This window comes from Meleagris gallopavo, chromosome 9 (assembly GCF_905368555.1).
Source record: "Meleagris gallopavo chromosome 9, MGAL_WU_HG_1.1, whole genome shotgun sequence".
Classification (NCBI taxonomy): Eukaryota; Metazoa; Chordata; class Aves; order Galliformes; family Phasianidae; genus Meleagris; species Meleagris gallopavo.
Genome location: NC_139412.1, coordinates 1,549,685 through 1,576,373, shown reverse-complemented (window position 1 = coordinate 1,576,373; position 26,689 = coordinate 1,549,685). Strand labels below are relative to the sequence as shown.

General features: G+C 59.0%; 3 protein-coding genes and 1 long non-coding RNA gene across 6 annotated transcripts; 2 read left to right on the top strand and 2 right to left on the bottom strand.

Annotated features, from left to right (window-relative positions):
* Nucleotides 1-122: 122 nt before the first annotated feature.
* On the top strand, nucleotides 123-5,015 carry SASH3 (SAM and SH3 domain containing 3). 2 transcript variants are annotated; one of them, XM_010715062.4, is made up of 9 exons: nucleotides 123-141; nucleotides 303-421; nucleotides 1,540-1,635; nucleotides 1,765-1,920; nucleotides 1,992-2,130; nucleotides 2,202-2,353; nucleotides 2,574-2,780; nucleotides 3,060-3,210; nucleotides 3,302-5,015. In XM_010715062.4, the coding sequence occupies exons 2-9, from the start codon at nucleotides 368-370 to the stop codon at nucleotides 3,490-3,492; spliced, it is 1,146 nt and encodes a 381-aa protein (XP_010713364.1). In that variant the 5' UTR covers nucleotides 123-141; nucleotides 303-367; the 3' UTR covers nucleotides 3,493-5,015. The 2 variants fall into 2 exon arrangements, with proteins under 2 accessions (XP_010713364.1, XP_010713363.1); XM_010715061.4 differs by having other exon boundaries at nucleotides 1,989-2,130.
* Nucleotides 5,016-5,611: 596 nt separating this feature from the next.
* Nucleotides 5,612-16,197, bottom strand: ZDHHC9 (zDHHC palmitoyltransferase 9). Its single transcript, XM_085230443.1, is given in 10 exon segments — nucleotides 5,612-6,292; nucleotides 6,576-6,741; nucleotides 7,235-7,338; nucleotides 7,495-7,716; nucleotides 7,851-7,942; nucleotides 8,079-8,216; nucleotides 9,151-9,309; nucleotides 9,895-10,055; nucleotides 15,494-15,760; nucleotides 16,041-16,197. Coding segments are annotated over 9 exon segments (1,314 nt in total). The 5' UTR covers nucleotides 15,661-15,760; nucleotides 16,041-16,197; the 3' UTR covers nucleotides 5,612-6,187.
* A 128-nt stretch (nucleotides 16,198-16,325) lies between these two features.
* On the top strand, nucleotides 16,326-21,133 carry UTP14A (UTP14A small subunit processome component). Of its 2 annotated transcripts, none has more exons than XM_085230429.1 (14): nucleotides 16,326-16,674; nucleotides 16,845-16,909; nucleotides 17,019-17,083; nucleotides 17,247-17,389; nucleotides 17,544-17,699; nucleotides 18,198-18,317; nucleotides 18,400-18,494; nucleotides 18,690-18,813; nucleotides 18,903-18,980; nucleotides 19,082-19,505; nucleotides 19,588-19,970; nucleotides 20,041-20,228; nucleotides 20,304-20,403; nucleotides 20,724-21,133. In XM_085230429.1, exons 1-14 carry the CDS (start codon nucleotides 16,528-16,530, stop codon nucleotides 20,994-20,996), a joined length of 2,361 nt encoding a protein of 786 aa, XP_085086555.1. In that variant the 5' UTR covers nucleotides 16,326-16,527; the 3' UTR covers nucleotides 20,997-21,133. The 2 variants fall into 2 exon arrangements, with proteins under 2 accessions (XP_085086555.1, XP_010713366.3); XM_010715064.4 differs by having other exon boundaries at nucleotides 16,329-16,674; nucleotides 19,082-19,493.
* A 1,798-nt stretch (nucleotides 21,134-22,931) lies between these two features.
* On the bottom strand, nucleotides 22,932-24,626 carry LOC146543762 (uncharacterized). The gene is made up of 2 exons (XR_014884940.1): nucleotides 24,360-24,626; nucleotides 22,932-24,220 (listed from the first exon to the last, which is right to left on the bottom strand). It is a non-coding gene; the product is annotated as an uncharacterized LOC146543762 (long non-coding RNA).
* Nucleotides 24,627-26,689: the final 2,063 nt, after the last annotated feature.

Sequence of the window (26,689 nt, the reverse complement as noted above, 5' to 3'; positions counted from 1 at the left end):
ATCGGAGTGCTGGGGCTGTCTGAGCGTGACCCAACCCTGTGCCCCATGCGGGGGTTGGCCAAAGTGCACGGCAATGGGACGGGATGGGCACGGTGGGAACCTCGCCCTCCGCTCGGGGACGCGCGGAGCCCAGCAGCAGCGGTGGGGATGGGTGCGAGGGTGTGAAAACGGCACCGCTCCGGGGCGCTGGGCAGGGCGGCCGCTTCGAGGAGAGCTTCCTTCCTCCTGGCCCAGGCTGCGCGCCCCGAAGCTGAGCGGCTCAGAGCTCTCATGTGACCGCCGGCTTCCTGTGCGCTTCCCAGCTGCGGTGCCGACGCTTGGGTCCGTGCCCCGCCAGGCGCTGCGCCGTGCTCCGGCACCCAGCACCATGCTGCGCCGAAAGCCCTCCAATGCCGGCGAGAAGGAGCCGGGCCACAGGAAGGTGAGCACCGGGACTGGCCCGGGGATGGCCGTCCTTCATTGATGGCACCGAGGGTTGAGAGCACCGGGTGATCGTTCTGTGCGTCCGGGAGGATGGGATGGAGCGGGGCAGAGGTGGCACTGCCAGCAGCCGCCAACGACACCGCCGCCCCACGAACACACGGCTCGGGCTGGGAGCTGAAGCTGCTGGAGGCAGTCGCCACCACCCGGTGCCCGCACAACGCGGGGCGGCAGCAGGGCTGCATCCTCGGGGCGCAGCAGTGATGTGGGGTTGGTGATGCTCAGACCCCTAAGCGACTATGGGCACCGGTGGGGTCGTGCCGGGGGGGGCAGCAGCTCCCCCTCCTCGCTGCTCTCTGCAGTGTGGGCGGCCGCTGCCGTTTCCTGCCGGGGGGATGGCGGGGCTGCCGGGCACGGCTCCCAGCAAGGTGTCTGCGGTCGAGGCAGCGCGAGGTTGCAGCCCCATCACGTGCATCCGCCGCTTCCTCCGGCAGCTCTGCACCGGCACGGAGCCCTCCGCCTGCGGGCAGGGCCTGCAGCAGCAGCAGCACCGTTGCTCTTCGTTAGTCTCCATTGCGGGGCACTCCCCAGCAGAGCGGAGTGGGCTCACCGCGCTGAGAAGCTCCAGGCTGCCGGGCGAATGGCTGCGCAGCATCCCACGGAGCAGGGCTGCCCTAGAGAGCCCCGCTGGGCATCCCCACCGCTCTCACTTCCCTCTCGCTCCCTGGCTGCAATGCTGCTGAGGGTGCAGCACAGGGCAGGGCCCCCTCCTTTACCTCCTACCCCCCTCCCTCCCCCGAGCTCGCGGTTTGCCAACGCTGTGCCAGTGCTGTTGCAACACCGGCTCCTCCCCAGCATGGGGCCGGCTGTGCAGTGAGGCCGTGGTGCCAACTGCAGTGCCGGGAGCTGCTGTCACACAGGGATGCAGAGGAGACACTGAGAGCTCAAAGTGCAGGAGCAGGGAGAAAATAAAATGGGTGCCTAGTGAAGCTGGCAAAAAAGAAGAACTGGGTGGGGAAGTTGCAAGGCCATGGTTGAGGGCAACGCTGCCACGCTGGGGGTGAGCAGAGAGCCTCCCCTGGCAGCACAAAGAGCCCCATCCCCTCCCCACGCCCCCAGCTCTCCCTGCAGCGTTCCAGCAGCTTCAAGGACTTTGCCAAATCCAAAGTCAGCTCCCCGGTGACGAGCGAGAAGGAGTTCAACCTGGAGGAGAATGTAAGCGTCTGTCCCCACCCGCAGCCCTTCTCCAAGTCCCAAATGCCACGGGGCACCCAGGGGCCTGGCATTGCCCCAGTCTGGAGCCTCGGGAGCCCCCCGTGCCCTCCCCTCTCTGTCTCCCCGCAGATCCCCGAGGATGAGCCCAGCGGTGCAGGCCCTGAAGAGGCGGCTCGGGGCAGCAGCAGTGGGATGAAGCTGGGCAAGAAGTGGCGGGCTGTCATCTCCCGCACCATGAACCGCAAGATGGGCCGCATGGCCGTGCGGGCGCTGGCTGAGGGGAAGGTGAGAGCAGGGCTTGGGGCTGTGGGGCAGCCGTCCCCGCTGCCCAGCACCAAGCCCGCTCCCCGCAGCAGGCGGAGTTGGAGGAAGAGGGGTGTCCGTCTCCCCTGCCCTCAGCCGGCACAGAGGAGCCGAGCCACGAGAAGATGCCGCTGTCCTACGTGGAGATGGAGGAGGACGCACACCCGTCTGTCAGCCGCCAGATGTCCAGCGGTGAGCACAGCCCAGCCCCGAGCACGGCCCCGAGTTCGGCACCAGTGCTGAGCCCTCCCATCCCCTTGCAGGCAGTGAGGGGCTCAGCCCCGGCTCCGCCAGCCAGGACAGCCCGCAGTTGGAGGACAGCAGCCCAGCCTACACCGGGCCCTTCTGCGGCAGAGCCCGCGTACACACCGACTTCACACCCAGCCCCTACGACAAGGACTCACTGAAGCTGCGGGTGAGGGCCAGGGGGTGTCTGGGGATGTCTGCAGGGAGGTGGGCACGGTGGTGGGAGGCTCAGGTTGGATATCGCGCTGCCAAAGCTGTGGTGGGGTCACCATCACAGTGCGTTCCAGATTGTGGGGATGTGGCACTGGGGGATGCAGTGATGGCCGTGGTGGGGTGGGGATCTGAGAGGGCTTTTCCAACCCAAACGATGCTGTGATTTCTTGGATCAGAAAGGGGACATCATCGGCATCATCGAAAAGCCACCTGTGGGCACCTGGACGGGGCTGCTTAACAACAAGGTGGGCTCCTTCAAGTTCATCTACGTGGATGTCATCCCTGAGGAGGCAGCCCCCACCCGCAAGAGCCGGGGCCAGGCCAAGAGCAAGCGGCTCAAGCCCAAGACCCTCCACGAGCTGCTGGAGCGAATCAACCTGCAGGTGAGGGCTGGTGGGGGACAGGGACTGCAGTGGGGCAGGGGCAGAGCCCGCCTGGCCCATGGGGGGATGGTAGGGGGATCACATGGGTAGCCCAGGGGAGCAGTAGGGATGGGATAAGGATCAGAGCATCGTAGGAAGGAAAAGAGGAGCCTCCGTTCTGCTCCCACACTCTCCCATCCTCTGGTCCCTCTGCTTCGTGCCTGAACGTGGCTGAGGACAGAGGGGATGCGTGAGGCTGGAGCAGGACTGGGTTCTCCATCATGCTGCTCACTGCTCCAGGAGCACACCTCCACACTGCTGCTGAACGGCTACCAGACTCTGGAGGACTTCAAGGAGCTGCGGGAGACCCACCTCAACGAGCTGAACATCACCGACCCCCAGCACCGCGCCAAGCTGCTCACAGCTGCTGAGCTCCTCCTGGATTATGACAGTAAGGGCTGGGCAGGGGATGTCCCACACTGGCTCTCGCCTTGGTGGTGGGGAGCAAGCCGATGGCCTGATGTTTTGTCCTGTGTCCCCAGCCGCGAGCAGTGATGCGGAGGAAGGGGACGGCACCGCTGAGCAGCATTCGCCCTCGGAGCCTAAGGAGGACATTCCCCGGGACTCGGGCTGCTTCGAGGGATCCGAGACCCTGGATAGCAGCCGTGAGGAGGCCGAGCTGCCGAGCCCTGAGGGGCAGCTGCAGGCTCTGTCCCTGGCAGAGTCCTCCTGAGCCCCCGCCGTGCTTTACAGGCTCTGGTGTGGCAGTGGACAGAGGGGAGAACTCGGTGGGGTGTGGGTGAGCCCCAGGGATGAGGCCACACTGCAGGACCCTGTGCTGTAGGTGGGTCGATCCCCCAGGTGTGATGCTCCAGGACGTTCTGTGCTGCCTCACACCACCATCCCATGCTGCAGGTGCTCCAAGCACTGCGGGAGAGTCCCAGAGATGCTGCAGGTCTGTTTGCCAGGGCTGGGCTGCCCCATTTCATCCGTAGCTTCAAGAACTCCTCTGGGAGCCCACATCTGCCAGGCCAAGCAAACGGCAGTGCAGAGGAGCCTGTAAGGACAGGGATAGCGTGGACAGAGCAAGCACAGCACTGAGCAAATCAAGCAAGCGAGCAGAGGCATCGAGGCAACACCTCTACCAGCAGGACTTGGCTTTCCCCAACCACCATCCTCACGCAGCCATAGCAGATGGGGGAAGGTGTGCAGGAGGTTCAGCCGAGCCCTGAGAGCAGCCCACGTTCCAGAGGGGCTGTGTGAGGAACGGGGCTGAGCACTGTGCTGCCTGAAGGTGAACTCATGCAGGTCCAGACACTTCCCACAGCCCTGCAGGACACGACAGGCTGGTCCCTCCCAGCATCAGCTGCTCCAGGCATCCCTGGGAAGGGGCAGAGGAGCTGCAGCACCACTGGGGCAATGAGCTGATGAGGAGTGTGTATCACCTGTAACCAAACCCTGGGGTTGTGGGGACTGCAGCATTCAGACAGCTCAGGCCCTCACAGCTGCACTCAGTCACCTCCAACTCCCACACTGTGGGACCACTGTGGTGGACCTCTGAGCCTCGAGTTTGTTCCCTTATGCTTGATCCCAATAAATGCGTGCTCTGGCCTTCAGGCTGCTTCCTACCTACCCCAAAGGCTTGGGGAGAGAGATGGGGACCGAGCAGTGCCTGTTCAGTGAGGCTGCAGGCAATTTATCTTCCCAGGACCAGCTCCTGCTGCACTGGTGGCCACGTTCGGGGGAACAGCAGGACACAGGTAAGACAAGGGCTGGCTCCAGCACTGCATGGATGTGTGAGGTGCACAGGGGGACGAGGAAGGAAGCAGCTCACTTGGTGAAGCACAGACAAACAGAGGCAGAGGCTACAGCTCAGCCATTTTCCAAAGCAATTAAGTTTCCTTTGTTGTTTAAAAAAAAAAAAAAAAAGAAGAAGAAGAAGAAGAAGAAGAAAAAACAACCCTCACCCTACCCCCACTTCCTTCACAAGAACCTGAACAGAGCAGACAGGAACCACAGGTGCAGGCAGCATCCGTGACAGCCTAGCAGGCAGCACTTGACACACTGAGTTAGAAAATAGATTAGTACACCCCCCAAAATACACTTTTTTTTTTTCCCCGCGATGAGATTTGCCCAGTAGAGCATCGGTGCAGGCAGGAGAGGTGTGTAAGGGCAGTGGGGCCGCTCCAGATATGCAGGGAAGGACTCCAGAGCTCCTTCCAGGCAGCTGCAGGGACCAGGCTGCCCTCCTCTCCATCTCACATCACTACTGGAAGCAGCACGATGCAGGAGGACAGGGAATGAGGGGGGTACTGCAGCATGGAGCACACCCAGATGGGAGGGATGGCGAGCTGCTGGGACACAAAGACACCTTTCCTCCAGCTCCAGCCTCTGCAGGGCCCCAGAGAGGGAGAGCTACGATTGGAAACGAGTATCAGGGCCTTCACCGCCTCTCCTACTTCCTCGTGCAGTAGGGCAGCGTGAAGGCTCTAAAAGCCGGTCAAAGACGTCTGAGAAATGCAGGGCGGGGGCACGGGGACACGACAACACCACACAGAATCGGGGCTGAGGTTGCGCGGAGCAGCAGCTGAGCGGTGTGACCCAGCCCAGCAGGGAAGGGCGCAGGCACCCACAGCACCTTCAGCCCTGGCACGAGGCCGGGAGGCAGCCGGGCACACCGCGCACCAAAGACAAGCAGCAGGAAGGCGGGCTGCTCTGCTCCTTCCCCCCGCCCCGGCACACGTGAGCTGCAGGGAAAAATGCCAAGGAGGGCCCGCATCACCACCACCGCTCTCACACCTGCTGAGTCGTGCGAGAAGGGAACACAGGAAGGAAGCGACTTGAGAAACCACTGCCAGCAGAACACCTTCCCAGTTTTTTGGGCCCTTTTGGCACCGCAATGTCTCCTGACAACGCCTGCCACGTTCACCAATAAAACAATGCCACAGATTAGAGGAAGGAGGGAGGAGGGGAGAGAGGACGTTACTGCCACAAATCGCTTTTCCCTTCCCATCAGGATTCCTCAGCAGCAGGGCACAGGCCGGCCCCAACGTCGCATCCAAGCTGCGTGACCACAAGTCATCCGCTCAGCCAGAGCCAGACGTGGGGACAGCTCAGACCACCGAGCCGGTATTTAGCACTGAAGACAACCTGCAGAGCAAGAGTTCCTGCCTCGGCCTGCAGGAAGAGCAGCCCCAGTGGTGGGGAGTGTCCCTCAGTGATCACGGTGGGCCACTTGTGCTCGTTATCCTTGGCCACCATGCAAGGCCAGCACCAGCCCGCACTGCCTGCACATCGAGATGAATAACGACTAAAGCAAAACGGCCGTGAGGAATCATTTGCCTGCCATCCAGCCCATCTCCTCCTCTCCTCAATCACTTCCAGCTTTGATTCGACAATACAAGAAAGTTCTCCCTTTCAAGCAGAGGCTAGTGCTCTGCTTGCCCAGCATCCTGGGATAGGGCTGGGAGCTCCCCAGTTGTTAGCTGCTTCTCCTCTGGCATCTCAGCGTTGCTCAGGGATGGTACAGGGACCTGGAGAGAGAAAAGAGCAGTGAATTGCATGAAGGCACCTCCGTACCTGTGCAGAGAGATGTGGCCCTGCAGCCCCTGCCTCCAGCCCCGCCAGGCAGAGTTCTCAGCTGTGCTTCAGAAAATGGGAAGCAAGGATCCACCACAGAGGCAGAACATCAGCTCCAGGAAGATCTGGAGCACAGGATTGCTCCAGCAGGAGCAATCTGGACTATTTCTGCTAGAGAAATAAGCAGCTCGCACCCAAGCAGGAGTAGGTCCAGTCCATACAGAAGGGATCACTCACGGCACTCTGGTGAGGAAGGCTGCCATCCTGCTGAGTGCTGCTCTCTTCTGCCTGCCCACCAGGGCCCTGAGCAGCAGTGGGCTCTTGAGCACTGGGCCCCCGTGTGCACGTCTCCTCCTGAGCTGCATTCTCCTCTTGCTGCAAAATGCCCCGTCTGTCCAAGACGCTGCAAGAACAGAATCACACTGTTCAGAGATTTGCACCTCACCTGCATCAGCTTCTCTTCCTAGCAGGAAAACTGCTGAAGACAAAAGTCAAGGGAGGAGGCTCCCTGACTCTAAAACAGGCTATGTACAGCATCATCCTAGTTTACAGTGCCAGTGTTTCTGCTAAGAAAACCAAGCCCACTGGAAAGCAGCCCAGTTCAGAGTGGGAGTCCACCAAAACAAGTGCCCTGGAAACAGCCTCCTCTCCATGTGCTGGCCCAGAGAGGGGGAATTCACCCCTCCCCTGCTTCCCAAACACACTGTTTAGGAGTACATCACTGGAAAAAAGAAGGCAACACAAGACCTTCCTCCTTGGAGCGTGTGGCGGTAGCCCAGAGGAACTCTAGAAGCCCTCAGCACACAGAGGAGAAAGGCAGCTGGGTCTTGCACCCAAGCAAGGAGAACTGCCAGGATCTGGAACAGCAACAGCAAGGTTGTCCCTCAGGAACATACCTGGGGGGCAGAGGCCCACAGAGCACCTCACAGCAGTTCTTCACCATGTTGCCATGGCTGTAGGGATTCTGCACACGGTTCTTTCCAGTCCAGGAACCCTTGATCTGCAACAGACAGGACACAAGCTCACGTATGCTCCATCCACACCTGTCCCCAGCTGCAGCACGTGTAGGGCAGCTTAGCAAGGTGGATGCAACGGTTGACACGCAGAGGAAGTAAAGTGAAATAGGGGTGACTCAGGAGGAACAGACACTACTTACATCTTCGTTGGTTGTCTGATTCAGTGCCACCAGGAAGGTGTGGAACCCAGTTAACCCCACCACCGACCACAGGGTAAAGAAACAGATGAGCACCTCCAGTACAGTGAGAACAGTTAAGGACTGGGAATCAGGCAGACAGTCAAGCCCCAGATGAGTCACACCACCCAGGCGCACTGGTTCAGTTTCTTTTTTTCACTCAAGCACAGTTTTCTGTTTTATACCCTCCCGAAAGCCACTAGAATTGGTTATGACCTTGTAAATCAAGGAGGAATGGGGGGATGTCCTGAAAAACTTCTTAGAGAAGCCTAGGCATCAGGATTTCAGTCCCTCCATAATGCAGCCCACACTTCCCCCACCAGCTTAGGAGAAGCCAACCCCTCTGCACTGCGGGAAGGATATGTCCCTGGGGTTTCCTTCAATGTGTTCAGGAACCCAATCTTCAGAGATTCTGGCAACATAGAGAAAGAGGTATTTGGTCTCTGGGACATCACACCGAGTCCAGCTCCCTTTCACAGTCTGTTAATTCTGGGTTCATAACATCACCAGCATCTTCCCTCACCCTCAGCCAGCCCAGCCAGACTCACTCAGTGCTACGTAGACTATGTCAAAGGTGAAGATGTAGATGGTGAGGAGTGACAGCGAGAGGATGAAGAGGTAGAAATAGCGGTAGTTCCTCTTCCCCACGCAGTTGCCCACCCATGGACAGTGATGGTCAAAGCGCTCTGTGAAAGCAAAGATGGAAATCAGTGCTGCTCCAATGCAATTCTGTCTGCCTCCAGGTGCTTGTTTCTGTGCCCTGAACTCAAAAATCTACACGGCTGACAGGGACTCTGTGGGCTAACAAGGTGACCTCCCTGCTAGCTCAAAGCTCTGTATCATGCTCCCTTCCAGAGGGAGCAGTGAGGCCAGGTAAAAGAGTATGAAACTGTTCTACTGAGTCAGTTTGCACCTTAAGCTAGAATTTAAGAGCTCAGCCCCATGCATGTCTTCCCTCCCAGAGACCTGTGGTATAATAGCTTTTACAGCACACAGGTTGGCTGAGGGTCTGGGGGTTCAGCAGTTCTCATTTAACCCACATGCTGCTTTACTGCTACTGGGATCATTACAACAGGACTGAAGAGACTGCGTAAATGTTCAAAGGGCTGCACGGGAGATGGATTCAAAACGGGAATATGAGCTAATTATGGCACGTATGAGGACTAAGAGAGCTGCTGTGGCAACAGGAAGGGGACAAGACAAAAAAAGGGTACTTGTTGAAAAAGCACGGTCTCCAAGCTAGTACAATTAGTTGTTTTCATACGAGTTGCAGCTCTTCCTCTGGCCCAGCAGTTCAGTGAAACTCGAAAATGGATTGTGTGTTTACATGGATAACTTAGACTTATATAAGAATAGTTATTGCCAAAGAGATGCTGGCAAAGACAAACCATCTGGCTTCAGGTTTCTGAGCAAATCTCAAGCTCCTCGGGCTTAAGATGAGGCAGACTGTCCCCATCTGTTCAGACAACAGCATGCTGGACTTTCTCCATCACTGCTGGAAGCATGTGCAGCATGAGACAGGACGCAGAAAGAGACTGAGTGCAGATCTTCACCTGCTCCCTTCCAAAGGCTCTCACCCAGCACCCAGATGCAGGAGCAGCCACAGCCTCTTCTACTCACCCACACAGTTGTCACAGATGCTGCAGTGAGAGGCACGGGGTGGACGGAAGATCTTACACGTGTAGCAGTACTTCAGCTTCACTATCTGGTTGTTGATTTGGAAGTTTTTAATCCGTGGGGGCGGGCGCTGACCCTGTGGCACGGTCCCATTGGTGGCCTCTGAGAGCAAGAACCAAGCAGAGATCAGACTGCTGCTATGACACGACAAGGCTAGAGCAACAAAATCTCCTCCCTGCTTTTTCTACCTGCTGGCTCAGAACCTGCTGGGTCTAGAGCCAGTGGATATAGCACTGCTCACACACTCCAGAGCCAACCTGCCAGCTTGGAGCTGGAAGAAGAGATGCCAGAGCTTTCATGAGTGTATGGGGAAAGTAAAAAAAAACAAAACCAAAACAAAAACCACCACCAACAAAAAACATAAATCACTGAACAGACCTTTATCCACCAAATTTCCTTTTTTACTGAAGAATTACAGGTCCTGCATCAAGCTTCCTTACCAAGAGCAAACTGAGCTAATGTACACAGCTACTGACAGAGAAAACTGTGTGTGTAAAGGCTGCCAGAAAGGAACATTGTACCATCTCTCTGAGACTCAGCCAAGCAGAATTAGCCCTCAGGTTGTAAGATGCCCAGTCTGGGACTTTTGGAGGCTCAAGAGGGAATAAAGCTGTGCAGAGAACTTAAAGTAGCCAGAAACACCGAAGCTTTTCCAGCCATCACCAGCTGAGCTGGTGCAGCACTCACCAATCTCCATCTCAATGAAGGCTGCTTCATCAGGCAGGGCTCTTGGGATCACCCCAGGATCACTGAAGCTCGTCCGCAGGAGTGTGGCCATGGCAAACAGGAAGAGAACTGCTGCAAACACAGGGATGGCTGGAGAGAGCTGGACTGCCAGGTACCGACACCTGCAAAAGAGGGCAGGAAGCAGTGAATTGGATCACAGTAAGGTCTGTCCAGGCCAGGACCTCAAATTCTGGCACGTCATAGAAGTGCAGACACTTCTGTTCAGCACTGCCTTCTGATCCCATCACCAAAGAGGTAACATGGCTGGGGCAGCTCTAACAGCCAGCTACAACCAGAGATGCACCGTGCATTTAACCAGGCAGAACACAGTATACTTTTGAGCACTTTGCCTTGTTTCCAGCTCCTGTTTTGCCCAGTCACAGGTGACAACAAACAGCTTGAGGGATCCTGCCTAGAGGACATCCACGGCATTCACTGCCAAGAGGGCATAGCTTACAGGAGAAGCACCCAAAGCCTTTTCTGAAAGCCCAAAGGCACTGACGTGCACTGGAGCAATAGGAATCTTTGGCTGTCCCATATACAGGCAGCTTCCAGCACCACCTTTCCTCGTCAGGACAGATTCACGTACAAGTGCAGTGTCCCTGTACAACAAGACACCTGGCTTCCCCTGACTTTTCTGAGGCAAGGGACTCAAAAGAAGTTCCAAACGAAGTAGGAAGGCTCTCCCACGTGTGTTTCTGAGAGAGGAAACACGGCCTGAGGTTTGTTTGCTTTACACACACAGAAAGGCCCAAGCAGAAATTTGTGTTGATAACCCTATTGATTGAGGCAGTGCAAAAGGACAAAGGAAAATAATCTCATTATGCCTCATGATTCTTCTGGACACCTGTAAATGTCTCCATGGGTGATTCAGGCCACACAGAAGGTGTGTACAGAAATCACGGTTTAGAGTGGCATCGGGCTGATAAAACATACATTTTTACCTTGGTTCCTTCACAAAAGCCTGCTTGTGTTGGGCTGAAGTTCTGCTTCCTTTGCAGCAACAAATTCTGCAAACTCACCCTTCACTGCAGGAAGGCTCAACAGATTTCCATGTGCTGCTGCTCGGCTCTGGTGCCTGTCCCCTGTGTGCAGCAAAGCACAGACAGACCACACAGCACGGCCCGCTTTGGCCGCAGTGACACGTAGGGCCCATCCCCTAAACCAACATCGTTCATTTTAGACACTACCAACTCTGCAGTTACTCAAAACAGCACAACCCTTGGAGTGAGGAGCTCCTAGTTTGCAAAGGCAGAGCGAGCAGTGGGAGGGCTGGGCTTACAGCCTCAGTGCAGCTCGAGATAACTTTGCCTTCCCTTTGGAAGGACAAAGTCTAGAGAGAGAGAGCTGCAAGTCAACTCGCAATTAAACAGCAACCTTGGGTCCTGTTTTGGGAAGGAATACATTTACTCCTGCAAGGGCTGCACACGGTCTGTCCCAAAGGGCTGCAGCGTGACCCTTGTCCAGCTGACAGGACAGCTTTTATAGCTGCTGTAACAACAGGAACACGTTATGGGCTTAGAGAAAGGATTCATGAACAGCTTTAAGCTGAGCTGAAACAGGGCCAGAGCTCCCAGCCTCAGCCACACACCGACACCTTCACAAGTTTCTTCAGCATGCTGTCAGCGCAGAGATTTACTACCTGCAAGCACATGATGTGTGCTGGGTGTGCTCCCCAGGCACAGAACGAAGCTTTACAGCAGAGGTCCTGTGCACAAGCACCAGCATGGATACGACCTGCTGCTGGCTGACCGCCTCCTGGGAACCTCTGCAAGGAAAGCAGCAGTGTGGGGTGGCAGAGCCGAGTCTGACCATGCTGCTACCACACCACGTGGCATGGGAATGGGAAGAAGGCTGTGATTTTAGGGGATGGAAGATGAGTGCACGGCCGTCCTCTCCGCTGCAGCAAGGGAAACAGCACCATGCAGAGCAGGCTGGGTCCTGGCTCAGCAGGAACGAAGAGGCAGCCAGGTACTCACTGTGCAGGGATTCTTCAGTTCATGCTTTGCAGCGTGATTAAGCTTGGTAATTCATTTACACTGCTAAGTAACAGACATTTTAAAGATCTTTTGTTTGGGAAAGCTGAGCGCCAACAGAGACACACTGTTGGGATGTCAGGATATGGCTCCTCCTCCCCTCCCAGAGCAGTATCTGTGTTCTGGAGCATTTTGTCATCTAATACCAGACAATAACAGCACTATTACAATGCGCCGTGGGAGGGGGATGAGAAAGACTGAAACAAAGAGACCATTAGAAAGGGGAGGGGGGAGCAGCCAGAAGCAACAGATGGAGGTGCTGCGAGTTTAAGGCTCGCTGTCCTGGTGACACTGAGGCCACCTGGGAAGCCGAGCTGTGGTCAGCACAACCAGCACAGCCTAGAGGAAGGGGAAAACCTGAGCGCTGTCTGCAGCACAGCAATTCAGGCAGGGGGTCATTCACCAAACTGAGACGCAGCTGGAGCTGTTGGGAGAAACCACCCCCATCAGTCAGCAGGGACAGCAGAACCACACGTTGGAGCGCAGTCACACTGTGAGCACACGCTGGGTGCTCCCAAGCTGCCCAAACCCACATCAGCAGTAAGGCAGCACCAGGGTCTGCGTGGGGAATGCTGGTGGAGCAGAGGAGTGACCTGCAAAGTGCAAGAGAAAGGGCAGGTAATGCAGAAACACAGGGGCAGCTCCACACGGACACGTCCTTGTGAGCAGCATGAACCGAGCTCTGCGTGCCATCAAGTTCAGAGTACAGAATGACAACACTAACAAGCACCGAACAGCTCCTGTGCAGCTTTAGACAATGCTTAACGAGGCTCTGAGCAGAGACGAAAGCCAACTCAGCTGCACCTCCAAACAGCACAAAATCCTGAATCTCTGGGGTTTACGAAAGAGAAATAAGCGGAAGGCAAAGTCACACGAAGGGTCAGCTCAGGTTTCTCAACTTATCAAAAAACAAAGACGTTTTAATCTCTACATAGCTAAGAATGTAGAAAAAACCATAAAGATAAGTGAGCTTGGTTATCAGAAAAGCAAACAGCAGCCCCTTCCCACAGCCAGGAGCCTGGCGTGGCGGGCACTATCTTGCTGTAACATTTACAAACGGTGAGTGCTTGTGCTGAAAAGCTGAAGGCAAAAGAAAAAGAGAAGTGGGTGCCTGTTACTGCAGGACAGCCCTTGCAAGGGCACCAGCAAACAGCAAAGAGAAAGCTGCACGGTCAGAGGGGACGCTCTATCCCCTCCCGTCCTTCCCAAAGCCATTTCAGCAGGGTTTCACCTGTCCTTCCCATCGCATCCAACCCCATGGGTACAGCTGGACACTGAGCACCTGAGCGCAGCAGCCTGCACGCCCAATAAATACCTCAACTAACACCAATTAAACACAATTTTATGTGACACGTTACGGCTGTGAAGCAGGCCCAGTGAATCGCAGGGATCGACTCCACGGGGAGCAGCTCAGCTCGGGAGCAGTAGGAGCTGCGATCTGCCCTTGGGCTCACTGCCCAGTGCTCCCGTGGAGCCCAGTGCCTCTGCTCCATTGGGATGGAGGGGCCAACCTCCGGGTACAGCAGCTGGATCCATCTTCCGGGCCTCCTCCTCTCCCTCTCTAACAGCATTCCTATCTGCAGCTTTGAGGTCAAGAGAAGAAAAACAGCGGAACGCCCGCTCCCTGGCTCTGTTGAAGCGGAGATGCGGCAGATTGGGGGGAAAAAAAAAAAAAGCCACCAGCAGCAGCCAAAGCAGAAAGGCTGTCATTTGGCGGCTGGGGAGGACTCCTTCTGCGAGCAGCTTATCTCGTGACGTGGGATGCCAGTCAGAAACGGATCCACACCACGGCGTTTGTAACCGGAGGCACGGCGGTGAGCACTGAGCTGCGGTGCTGCCTGGCTGCAGGCACCTCCAGCCTCGCTCAGCCAAGGTGTGACTGCGCAAGTGATTCAGCTGAATGGAACAAGCGCTCCAAAGAGGCACCCTGCAGTCAGCACACAAGGACTGAAAGGACTCCTCCAGCCAGCAGGCTGCTTGTCTCTGCAACTGAACCCCACCGACCCCAATTGGTCCATTGAGAACAAACTTCGGGGGGGGGAAACGGTGAATTTCAGTACAAATGCCAAAGAATCTGAATCTGAAAGGAATGAGTAACACACCCAGCAAACAGACAGATGAAAGCCAAGGCCCTCCGGGTAGAGCACCCTAATGCACACAGATAACACAAAAGGTAACCAGGGCTCCAGCACTACGCTGACAGCCTTTGCAGCACAGCTAGCAAAACAGAAACATTGTGGAGTGTTTCTGGTTTGGAAGACAACATTTCATTCCACTCCCAAATTCAAAAAGCCACCAACGATTTCATAACAAAACCACCTCGCTCAAACAGAGCGCGTTAAGGCATCGTGCTTTGAGATCATCACATCGGTGTTTGGGGTTTTTCCAGCTCTCCCTCACCTGCAGAACCCCACACCTTTCTGCTCCCAGCTGCACCGCTGCCACTGCCAGCACGTGCAGGGCTGTGGACATAGGGCACATCTACTTTATGAGCTGCAGCAGGGGACAGACTGGGGACAGGCTCCGCAGGGAGCGGGAGCAATTATCTCTGTCACTAAGTGTTTCAGGAGTAGTAACACTTAGTAATTGTTCCTGCAAGGCAGGAAGTCTGAGCCCCATTTTTTGGGATAGGACATCATCAGGAAGCAGTGCCATTGCTTACCTGTGACACTGAGTCAGGAGTCATTTCAGGAGCCCAGCACCTTGTGTTACAGCTGTGTGATGCTCGTCCCAAAGCCACGCGGCGACTAAGCAGAAAAGCCAATCTGGTACCCAACTGGGGCCTGACAGCAGGCACTGCCCGTTGGCTGGGACATGAGAGAGCCTCCCTGGGGCTTCCAGAAAGCCTTTCTGAGGCCACGTCCGCCAACACAGAGGGCAATACCTGGCCAGAGGAAGCTGAGGCCATTTCCCTGAGCTGGGGCAGCCCGGCACCCGGGCTATTGATTTGGGAGAACAACCAGAAGAACAAACAGGTTCCTCCATTCACCTTGCTGCCTTAAAGAGCTTTTGTGTTACCCAACACCAGGACTTCACCGCTCTGAGACCAACAAAAACACACCGACGGAGGCCGAAGAAGGAAAGTTCTGTTGTTGTTGAAGCTGACATCTCCTGATCAGGCCAAAGAGCCATCCTGCCTCCTCACACAACAGCAGCACTCAGCCAAACAAATGCCACGGTCTATTTTTCAGGGGGATCAGCACACAGCTTGGGCTACCCCCCAAGAGAGGGCTCTCTGGAGAGGTGGGAGGCCCCGTCCCTCGGGCAGAGCCCACCAGTAGGGGCTGCAGGACTTGCACCACGCGCTGCCAGCAGCTCCGGGGCGGTGGGATGGGCGCTGACCCCTCTGCTGTCAGATTGCATCGATGCCTCGTTGGGTCCCAACCCCTCCCACTAAGCCAAGGCTACAGGCCCATCGCGGCGATGCGAAGAAGGGCACGAAGCCCCATCGGGGCCCCTCCTGCCCCCCCAGCACAGCAGCGCGGTGTCAGGAGGTCCCACCCAGCCCCCCCCCCAGCACTCACTCGAAGGCGAAGAAGAGGGCGCAGGTGCCGAGGATGAGGAACAGCGTCAGGTAGAAGATGCCCTTCTGCCGGGCCATCATGATGCGGCCATCGCAGCAGAAGGTGTTCCTGCCCGGCAGTTTCTCCCATTTCCGTACCACCTTCTTCCTCGCCACCATCACCGACATGGCGAGGCCGTCAATGGGGCCGCCGCTCGGCCGGGCGCTGCCGCTCCGCCGCCCCCGGCATCCTCGGGCCCGCCTGGGCCGGGCTGGGCTGGGCCGTGCGCTGCGGGGAGAGGGCGGCTCAGCACGGAGGGGTGTGGGAGGGGGAGGGGGGGGGTGTCGTCATGGCAACATCCCACCCCCTACCCCCCCTCCCCTTTTTTCAGGCTGTCGCTATGGCAACCCGCGGCTGGGTGTGTGCTGGGGGGGGACAGGGCGCGGCCGCGGAAAGCCCCGGGCACACCGAGCGCGGCTCCCGCCCCCCGGGAGTGGGGACGGGATGGGGACGGAGGGATCGGGAGCAGGGAGGGGAGAAGGGAGGGGAGCGCGCGGCCGCCGCTCACCCCCAGGCGGTGTCGGCAGCGCCAGAGCGGGCCGCGCCGATCGCTGCTCAGCGCCGCGGGAGGGGCCGCCACGCCCCGCGACGCCGCTGTGGGAGCGGCCGCGCCCGCCATTGGTCCGCCGCCGCTCGGCGCCCCGCCCCTCCGCTCCCCTCTTCGCCCTCCCATTGGTCGGGAGCGATGTCGGTCCCTGGCTGTTACCAACGCTCCCGTGCGAACAAGGGGAGGCGGGGATGAGGGCGGGGCACGGCACGTGGCGGGGGCGGGGCCGGGTCGGGCGCTGCCGGGGTCCTCCGGAGGGGCGGGGAAGGAGACGAAGGGGAACGGGATAGAAAGGAAAAGGGCAATCCGCTCTCGCGCGGTCGCGTCGAGCCGCTGCGGCGAGCGCCTCCCCGCGGCCCGCCCCACCCGCGGCGCGGCCCTGCGGGCCTTCCGCCACCGTTCCGCCGCGGCTCCGCCCGCCGCGAGGCGGTGCCCGTGCCCCGCTGCCATGGCAACCGTGACGTCACGGGCCGGGCGGAAGTGCGGCGCCTCGTGCGGGGCGGAAGCGTCGCGCTGTACGGCACTTTGCGACGCCATGGCGGAGGAGTGGCTGGGTGCCGAGGCGGCGGGTAGCGGTAGCGAAGAGGAGGAGGAGGTGAGCGGGATCCGCGGGGCTGGCGCGGCGCGGGGCTGCGCTCCACGGCACCGGGCGCTCCGCTGCCCCGCGGGGTCCGGTGGGGGCACCGAGCGGGGTTGGGGTCGGGGCTGGGCCTCACCCGCTCAGGCCCGGCCCCGCTGACCGTGTGCCCGGTGCTGCGGGAGCAGGAGGATGGCGAGCGGCGGCACCAGCAGCTCCTGGAGGCGGTCAGCGCCCTCACGGGGCGGAAGCGGTGAGTGTGGGGCTTCGAGCTCCCGTTGCAGCCCGGCGGGAGGAGCACGTGGCGGGACGCTGCGCTCCCACGCGGTTATTTCATTTTTCCTACTTTATTGTTCTGACAGGCGGAAGCTGGCCGAGCGCTCCGAGGCCAGTGCACAGGTGTCTGAGTTCAACGTTAGCTGTAAAGGTGGGGCCCCTCCCTAGCTCCCCTGTTGAGGAGGCTGCTCCCCATCTGCTGGGGAGAGCTCTCAGGAAGTGCTGTGCTGGGCTTTGGGGCTGAAGACGCCTCTCCCTGGTGCTGCCCCACTTGGTGGCACCGCGGTGGTGCTGATGCAGAGGATCTCGTGTAGGTGCTGGGGAGAAACTTGTCCTGTCTGAGCTCCTGCAGCCCATCCGTGCCCGATCTGCTCTGAGTGGTGTGAAGAAGGAGCTCAACAGAGTGAAGCAGAAGAAGGCAGTGGAGCTACCACTCAGCAAGGAGGAGGCAGAGCGGGTATGTGGGACTGCTGCAGGCTGCACAGTGTGGGCATTGCAGCCTTAAGGGGTACCCTTTAGTCCCTTTGTGTCTCTCTGATTCTGTTTGGCTTGTCTCGTTCCACAAATCAGCTTCTCTGCTCACTTTTTTTCCTCCTTGCTCCCATCTGCAGGTTGTGAGAGAGGCTGCCTATGTCAAAAGCTCTAAAGATGTTGGCAAGTGGCAACCAGTGGTCCTGCAGAACCGCCGTGCAGAGCAGTTGGTTTTCCCTCTGAAGGAGGAGATTGTGGCAGTTGCCCCCCTGGAGCAAGTGGTTTCAGCATGGAAGGTGGGTGCTGTCACGTGCCCAACGCTGCCATCTCTTGGATGCAGTTCTCCCCCCTGCTTTTATTTAGCACTCAGCACATCAGCTAAGCCTGCTGTTTCCTAGTCCCTCTCCTGACCTAGGTGCCTGCTTGTAGCACTACGCTGCTTGTCTTTGAGTTAAAGGGTTTGGTTCACAAAACGCTGTGTGCCTGTAAATTCTGGTTATTCTTCTAGTGTTGAACACAAGATCCCTTTTAGTTTGTGGTGCTCCTCAGGAGAGTTACTCATCCTTGGAGAGCTTTCCCAGGTCAGGGCAGTCTTTATCAAGCTCCCAGCTCAACAAGCACCTTCTGTCTGCATAGAGATTTCTCCCTGTCTCTCGTGGGGCCTGGGACTTCAGCTTCTTTGTGCCCTCCTATGGGACTGCTCTGGCATCAGGAAGGATGGGAAGGTGTGTGTGGGTGTCTGTTAGCCTTTTGTGCCTCATCCAATCTCACTGTCTGTTCTGTCCCACCAACAGCCCCGAACTCCCCTGGAGCAGGAGATCTTTGGTCTGCTCCACAAAACACAGCAGCCCATCACAGACCCACTCCTGACACCTCAGGAGAAAGCCTCGCTGCAGGCAATGAGCTTGGAGGAGGTGAGTGGTTCTTCTTTCTGCTGTGCTCTGGCTCTGAAGGCCTTTTCCTTCATGCTTTTCCTTGCACTGTGTTTCCTGGCAGGCCAAGCGGCGGCGAGCAGAGCTGCAGAAGGCTCGAGTCCTGCAGTCCTACTATGAAGCCAAGGCTCGTCGAGAGAAGAAGATCAAGAGCAAGAAGTAAGGCTATAGAATTGCTGGGCTCAGTGATCTGGGGCCCAGTGCTTGGGAGTGGTGGAAGAAAGCAGAGAGTTGAGTTGAAATATTGCTGGGAAGCTCTACTTCTTCTTGCACAAAACGGTGCTCTCTTGCCGAAGCAGAGGCTGGGTGCCTGTACCAGATCTCACTCCTCAGCTGTCTGCTCTTGTGCTGCAGGTACCATCGTGTGCTGAAGAAAAGCAAGAGACGCAAGGCCTTAAAGGAGTTTGAGATGCTGCAGAAGTCAGACCCCGAGGCCGCCTTGGCAAAGCTGGAGGAGCTGGATCAGCTCCGGATGGAGGTGCTCCTTGCTTGCTTCTCCTTCATTCTTTGGAAAGTCCCTAATCCTGAGAGCGTTCTTTCTGATGCTTCTTTTTGCCTCTGCCCCAGGAGCGGATGAGTCTCAAGCATCAGAACAAGGGGAAATGGGCCCGCTCACGGGCCATTATGGCCAAGTATGACCTGGAGGTGAGATGCAGCTTGGGAAAGGGGAGGACAGCTGAGAGTGGGGCAAGGAAGGGGGCACATTGTTTCTGGCTTGTGTTAGAAACATCTCAATCCCATCCCAGGCCCGCAAGGCCATGCAAGAGCAGCTGGCCAGGAATAAGGAGCTGACACAGAAGGTGCGGGTGGAATTGCCAGAGGAGGAACCAGCTGACGTGCCCGAAGAGGACCTCACTTCCACAGCCATCCCTCCTGTCTCTGTGGGAGCGAGCAAAGCAAATCCCTGGATGCTGGGCAAACCCAGTGACCCAGCCCAGGAGCCTGATGTGCCAGAGGACCTTGGAAATGCTGCAGTGCCAGTTGCTGTAGAGAACAAGGAGGAGATGTCTGAGGAGGAGGAAGAGCTGTCAGAGGAGGAGGCACTGCTACAAGACTTTCAGCAGAAGCGGCAAGCACGGCAGCAGCAGTCAGGGAGTCCTGAGCAGCACAGCGAGGAGCTTACAGTCCTGCCTGGTGTCTGTAGTGTCACAGAGCGAGGTGGGTCATTAGGTTTGTGTTTTCACTCAACTGTCCTTTCTTTCCTCTTCTGTTCATGGGATGGCTCTTCCTCCACTATTCCCTTGATGCATAGGTGCTGATGAGACAGAAGAAGTTTCTGAACAACTGCCAGGGGATGCCTCCATCCACCCAGTCAGTGTCGAGGAGCAGATGAGCCCAGTGATTGAGCTGCCTCCCCAGGCCCAGGAGGAGCCTTTGCTGTCAGAGCAGCTGCACCGTGTGCAGACAATGGAGGACATTGAGGCTTTGGCCTCTGAGGAGCTTGCAGCAGAGCAGGAGAAGCCAGTGACTGTGGGCACAGAGAAGCCAGCACGCCATCAGCAGGAAGGCAGAGCTACACCCAAGCCTGCCAAGAAACCAACAACCAAGAAGAAAATAATCAGCTTGCAGTCTGTGCTGTCTGGAAAGCTCCAGGAGGCTCAGTGCCCCAACCTACCTATGGTCATGGTAGAAGAGGTGAGCAGCGTGGGGCTGTCCTGGGCCGGGGGCCGTCCTGGCTGCGGGGCTATAACTCCCATCTCTGCAGGAGGGTGGCTTTGACCAGCGAGGAGTGATGACAGAGGCCTTTGCTGGGGATGACGTGGTTGCCGACTTCAATCGGGAGAAGCACAAAGCAGAGCAGGCTGCGAAGCCACAGCCACTGAACTTGGTTCTGCCAGGCTGGGGCGAGTGGGGAGGCACCGGCCTGAAGCCCAGCAACAAGAAAATTAAACGGTATGTGTGGATGGGCTGCTGCAGCAACGTGCCTCAGCCCTGCTCCGGCATCTGATGTCCTCACCTGTCTGGCAGGTTTCTGATCAAGCCAGCCCCGGCACCTCCCAGGAAGGACCAGCATTTGCCCCACGTTATCATTAGCGAGCAGCGCAACATCCACGCAGCAGCACATCAGGTGGGTGCTGGAGCTGGCCTGGGCTTTGGACAGAACCTTTTCCAAAACTTCCCTGCTTGTAAAAGGGCCATTTAGTTTTGACAGCCTCAGGGGCAGTGGATGAGGTGGAATTTACAGCCCTATTCCCTTGAGTGCTCTTGTATCAGCTGTCCTGAGGCTTACCAAACATTGAACTTATGGCAGGAGGGAGGAGGGAATCGTGGGGCAGGGGCTGAACTGGACGTGGAGTGATGGAAATCGATGTCCAATGGGATGAAAGCAGCCCCAGAGTGCAGGGCCAAGTCGCTGGCAGTGTCACCCTCTCTGCTGTTTCCCTGCAGGTCAGCGAGCTGCCCTTCCCCTTTGAGAGGCACCAGCAATTTGAGCAGTGCATCCGGACGCCCGTGGGCTCCACGTGGAACACACAGCGTGCCTTCCAGAAGCTCACCGCTCCCCGTGTTGTCACACGGGCGGGCCACATCATCCAGCCTCTCTCTGCTGAGGATGTCCCCTCTGTGGCTGCCACAACTGACAGTGGAACCAAGCTGGCACTCAAAACCCCACCTGAACAGCATAAGCAGTTCTCTCGCCGCCCCCGCAAGAGAGCACGATAGCTTGTGGGTGCCAGGCCTGACCCCCCGGCGCTGGGGAGCAGGTGGGGGCCATGTTCCAGGGCTGCCCTCCTGCAGAGTGGTTCCTGGTTCTGTCTTGGGGCTTTTCAACTCGGCAATAAAAGTGCTGGGCTGCCATGTGTGTGCAGTCTGTGTGCAGTCTGTGTGGCTGCCCCGGGGACAGGACAGCTGGTGCCCTCCTGCCTGTCCTTGGGGCCTGATGCAGGGCAGGCCTCTGTGTCCCACGGTAATGTGAACAGCTTGCTGTGGATCAGGCTGCTGGGGTGCAGCTTGGGAGTGGGGGGGAGTGTGGCAAGGAGGTGGAGCCACTGCCCCAGCACTGTCAGTGCTAGGCTGGATCTCATCTGCCTCTAGTTTTTGTCTTTAATACCTTGTTTTTTACATATATAATTTCATCTTGGCTAAATTACTTCCAGCTTGCTCCGTGTGCCTTCTGCCCTCCTCTCATGCCTGTGGTTTGGTGAGCAGTAGGTCTCTATGGTCCTGTTCCTGACCTGCACGAGCTGGGATTGGGCTCTGCCCCAGCATAACCATCTTCTCTACAGCTGAGCCTGGCTGGAGCCGTGCATGTCTTCCTCAAATGGGGACTCTTAGGGTTGTCCCCGCTGGCCAGGCACTGTGCTGCAGCAGTACAATGAATCGGGAGCAGGCTGGGAGCCCTCCTACCTCTTCCCACGTGTGCTGTGTTTGTGCAGCTGGAGAAACACTCCCTGTCCTAAGCAAAGGAGGGACTGCAGCTGGAGCTGCTGCTGTTCCAAGGAACCGCATCCCTGGCACTGGAGCAACGTTCTCCTGTCTGGGCACTGCAGCCAGGCTGGCTCCCAACATGTCCCCTACAGCTTTGTGGGGGTGGGGACATATCCTTGTCCCCTGGGGCTGGGGCAGTCCACCCAACAACTTGTGGCGTCCCATACTCCTGGATATGCTGGCTCTCTCACACTTCACAGGAGAGGCTGCCTCACTTCGGGCCGATGTGGGAGAAAGGTTGGGATACAGGGTGAATGCTGCCCTCTGCCCTTGCTGGGGCATCACCAGCCCAGTGCAGTGCCCTGGGGCTGCTAGTTAAAGCTCACTAGGGGCAGGAACGAAGTTGTGTTGTTGGGAAACACAACAGAGGGCTGAAAATAAAAAAATGAAAAGGGAATTGTTTCCATACCACGATGCCAAGGAGCCTGTTGCAGGGCTGGTGCCCCCAAATCCAACCCCAGCTTCTTTCTGTCCAAAATGCTGTTGGAAACCTTTGCTGACAGCCCCTGGGGATGTCACAGGAGTGACATTTATTGTTTGTTTTAGTAAAACCTGAAATGCCTTGGAGCCAGAGGAAGGCAGTGCCTGGACTGGGGTGTTTGCAGCCCCTCTGCAGTCAGTTCAGCCTCCCCTCATGGGATGACTTGCTGTGGACACAGAGACCATGGGGCCTTCTCAGCTACCCCATGGCAGAGGCACTGGTGGTGCTGGGGAGATGGTGGCACTGTTAGGGCCTCCTGGGTGCTGATCTCAGGGAGGAATGAGGCCATCCAGTCTGCAAGGTGCTGGGGTCCCTGCAGAAGAGCAGAGTTAAAGGCTGTCACAGGCTGTGCCCACCTGAGAAGTGACACAGACCTGCTGGCGCTCAGCCCCTCAGTCTGAAAGCAGCTTCAATGCTGAGCTTTGGCTGCTGGTGCCTAATCCTGCCAGGAATGGCCAGATAGGAGTTGGGCTGAGGCTTCCAGTATCCGGAAATACTTCCAAAATAAATGCAGAAAGCATTGGTATGAGTGACAGGGGGGAGGTCACAGGAGGACCCAGGAGCAGCGGGGACACTGCTGGGGACACCGTGCCCTGTGCAGCCCTCCCGGGCTCATCCACCCCCGTGCCAAGGGCAGAACACATCACCCCGAGACCCCCACAGAAGTAAGGCTACAGAGCACGGCCACGTCGGTGCTCGCTTTTTAATTAAAAAAATAAATCAGGAGCTGCAAAGCGCTGCAGGAAGGGGCTGCTGGGGATCCCTCCGGGCAGCTGCCCGTCCCCTGCCGGTACCACACACCGCCCCAGGAGCTCGGGCGAGTCCAAACGCACCGACACGAGAGAACAGCGCGGTCCTCCACCAGGCGCGGAACCCCCGGAGAGCAGCGGCGTTGCTAATGCGCACGCCGTCCCCGGAGAGGGCTGCGAGCGGCTGCAGTTTGCTCTTACTGGCCTACTTTCCGGGCGACGTCAAAGCCAGGTTTACAGCGCGCGGAGCCCGGGTGAGGGCGGCCGAGCTGCCAGCGGGGCCGGAGGGAGTGAGCCGAGCTGAGCCGAGCTGAGCCGAGTTGAGCCCAGCCGAGCCCGGTGCGGCCGTGCCCGGTGCTCGTGGGGTGCGGCGGTGCCTCGGCGTGGAGACCCCATGGGGACCCCCTGGAGGGACTGGGGGGGGGGGTTGGCCATCCGGTGCTGGGGCTGCGCGTGTCCCTCGAGAACGGAATGAATGGAAAAGGCAGATTTAAAGTCAATAAATAAAGGGGGTTTTGTTGTTGTTTTCTCTCTCTCTCTTTTTTTTTTTTTTTAGGGGAGGCTATAAATAACCTGCAAAGTACTTCATCCGGGCTATTCCTCAGGGTGAAATTTCAGCCCCCGCCGGAGGCCCCCCGGCTTCCCATGCTATGGCACTGCCGGCATCAACCCCGGGTCCCCCCGGCTGCATCGGGGCCCCCGTGGCCATCAGGAGGTCCCGCACCGCTCCCTCTCACGGCGGAGTTCTCCCGGACCTCCCCGTGCTGGGGTCCGCAGTGCCATCCCTGTCCCCTCCTCCCCGGGCTCCCTCCAGCCGCAGCAGCGGCACCGCTCATCCCACGTCACCCCACAACTCAGGACAGCCCCTATCCGCAGCATCCAGGCACGGTCCGCGCATCCCGGCCTGCACAGCCCCGCGTTTCCGTGGAGATGGCATCTCCCGAGCCCGCACAGCCTGAGCGGGAGGGTTTCCATGGAGATGCCGTATCCAGCACGGCACAACCTGCGCGAGAGATTGCCGCTGCGATGCCGGAGCCGGGACCCTGGTGCCTGCAGTGGTGCCGATCCCCCTGAGGACAGGCGGCCGCCACCCGTGTGGCTCCTGAGGTGGCAATGTGCTTCCTCACGGAGCTCGGTGGCAGGCGGAGGGATGCGGGCTGGTGGCCACCAGACTTGTCACTGCTGCTCGGGTCACTTGGGTTCCGTTGTAGTGTCACTCGCTGGGTGTCCTGGAGATGACAGATACCCAACTGTCCCCACACCCGAGTGTCCCAATGTCCCCGTGTCCCCATGTGTCCCCAGGCAGCTGGGCAATTAGGGGAAAGCCCCTGCATCCCCCAGTAAGCGCATCCCAGCTGCCACCTGTACCTCTCAGGGCTCTGCATCCACAGAGATGCTCAGCAGCAGGGATGAGGCTGACAGTCCTGGGATAGCAGTGTGATACCGACGCATGGCTGGTCCCAAAACCTCCCATGGGGCCGAATGTCCCCTGAAGACAAAGGCTGGACACAAAGCTGCGTGCAGCCACACGCTGCCGGCACTGTGAATGGTGGCCGACACAGAGCTCATCACTGGGTGCCGTCAGCCTCTGTCCACGGCACTGGGCTGGGAGCTGCTCTCACAGCCCGGGGCAAATCCCACAGCCGGGCACCAGCAGTGCTCCTACCTCCAGCTCCCCATGTCCCCGGGGCTGCCGGCAGCGTGGCAGATCTGCAGGCACGTGCTGCCAGACGCCGCGTGTGCAGCCTTCAAAGGCCGGCTCTCTTTGTCTGCGATCACAATTAGGAGCGCTCGGTGCCTCTTGAAGCCAGACCTGGGGATGGGACAGCAAATAGCCGGGCTGCAGCAGGGAGAGGTTCAGAGCTGACCACGTCCCAGGCATCCCAAACCTCTATTGCTTTGCAGTGTCTTCTAAGGCCAAGGAAGAGGGATGGATACGGTGGCAGTGCAGTGACTGTCGCCTCGGCCTCCTGCAATGAACCTCCTGCAGGACACAGCAGGGACGAGCCCCGCTCTGAGCTCCCTGCAATAATCATGGATGGTGCAAAGCAGCACAGCCCACAGCTGGGAGCAGGGATCCCCTTCCCAGCACAGAGCCATGAAGGAGTTGGGGTGCAGGGAGGCGGAGGAGGCGGTGGCAGCCGCTCCAGTGGAAGAAGTCATAATTCTGTAGTTGCAGCTGGGATGGAAAACAGCACGGTGGGGTCTGCGGTGGGAGCTGACACCTTTTATTGCTGTCGCACGCCAATAAAACCGAGCTGAGCCGCCTGCCCGGCGTGGATGCAGCCTCACTCTTTGAAGCTGTAGGAATAGCCCCGGAGAGAGCCCAGCAGCCCCCGCAGCAATGGCCCCCCGAGCACAGAGCCCCAGCGCCGCTCCAGCGGCCACAGCTCCACCTCGGGCCGTGCTCTGCAGTGGGGACACGTGGAGTGGGATGAACCCCCTGCACAGCACCGGGAGCACAGAGCAGCAGGAGGCTGCGGGGGGCTGCGGGAGGGGTGCGGGGCTCACGGTGGGGCCGGGGGGAGCCGTCCCGTGGAACTGTCAGGATCTCATGTTTCACCCAATGGAGGATGCCCCGTAGAGTTTTTAGCACCTCATCCCATGGGGGATGCTTCGTATTTCTCAGATTTCCCCATTTTTAAGGAGCGTCTGTTTTTTACGAGGTTGATTTTTTTTTGTGGAGAGGGAGGAGGGGAGGGAGCGGGAGGGGGAAGAGCCGCAGAATTTTTTAGCAGCACCTTTCAGAGCTCGCGGGTGTGGACTGTCCCGGCCCGGAGATGTCGAAGCGTGGGCCAGTTCCAATTGACAGCAGCGGGAGCAGAGCTCTGCTGGGGGCTGCACCACGCACCCCGTGAGCTGCGGGACGGGGCACGCAAATCGCGCGGCATTAAAGACACTGCTACGCAAATAGGGCAGCGCCTCGGGAGTTCGGGGGCAGCTCCGGCCTCCGAACCTGGAGTCCCGGCTCCGTGCGGCCGCAGCGCACGGGGCCGCGCACAACCCGGAGGCGGTGGGGAGGTGCGGTGCGGGGCAGAACCCGCATCATCTCACTCCGCGGGAGCGGTTCCCTCCCTCCGGGCCTTCCCGAGCTCAGCGCCCTCCCGAGCGGCAGAGCGCAGCCCCGAGGCCTCGGCCGCCCTCCTCCTCTTCGGTCTCCGCACACCGCGAGGCGCTCCGCACCGCCCCGGCGCCGCCGTCCTTTCCGCCGTTCCCCCGCACGGCGCTGCGCGGGGCCGGGGGGCGGCGGGGACCTCCGCGGGGCGAACCCCGGGTGTGGTGGGGGGCGACACCCGAGCGCCATGTCCGCCGCCGCCCCGGGGCCGCGTTGCCCGAGCCCACGTCGGCCCGGCGGGGCGGGGCGGGGCGGGGCCGCTCGGACACTCCACGCCCGTTCCGCCGCGGGGCTGCGGGCAGCGGAGGTGCGCGGTGCGGTGCGGGTTCCGCGCTCGCTCTCTGCCGCGCGGTGCCCGTCCAGCGCTGCCCGCCGTGCAGCTCCCGGCCTCCGCCCGCTCCTCCTCCTCCTCCTCCTCCTCCCTCCCCCCACTCCCCGCTCCCTCCCCCTGCGGGTGCGGGCTCCGGTGCCCCGGCGCGGTGCGGGTGTGCGGTGCGCGCCGTGCGTGCGCTCCCCCCCGCGCCGCGCCTCCACCCGCCCGTGGGTGCGGAGCAGCCCCTCCCAGGCGGGGAGCAGCTCCCCC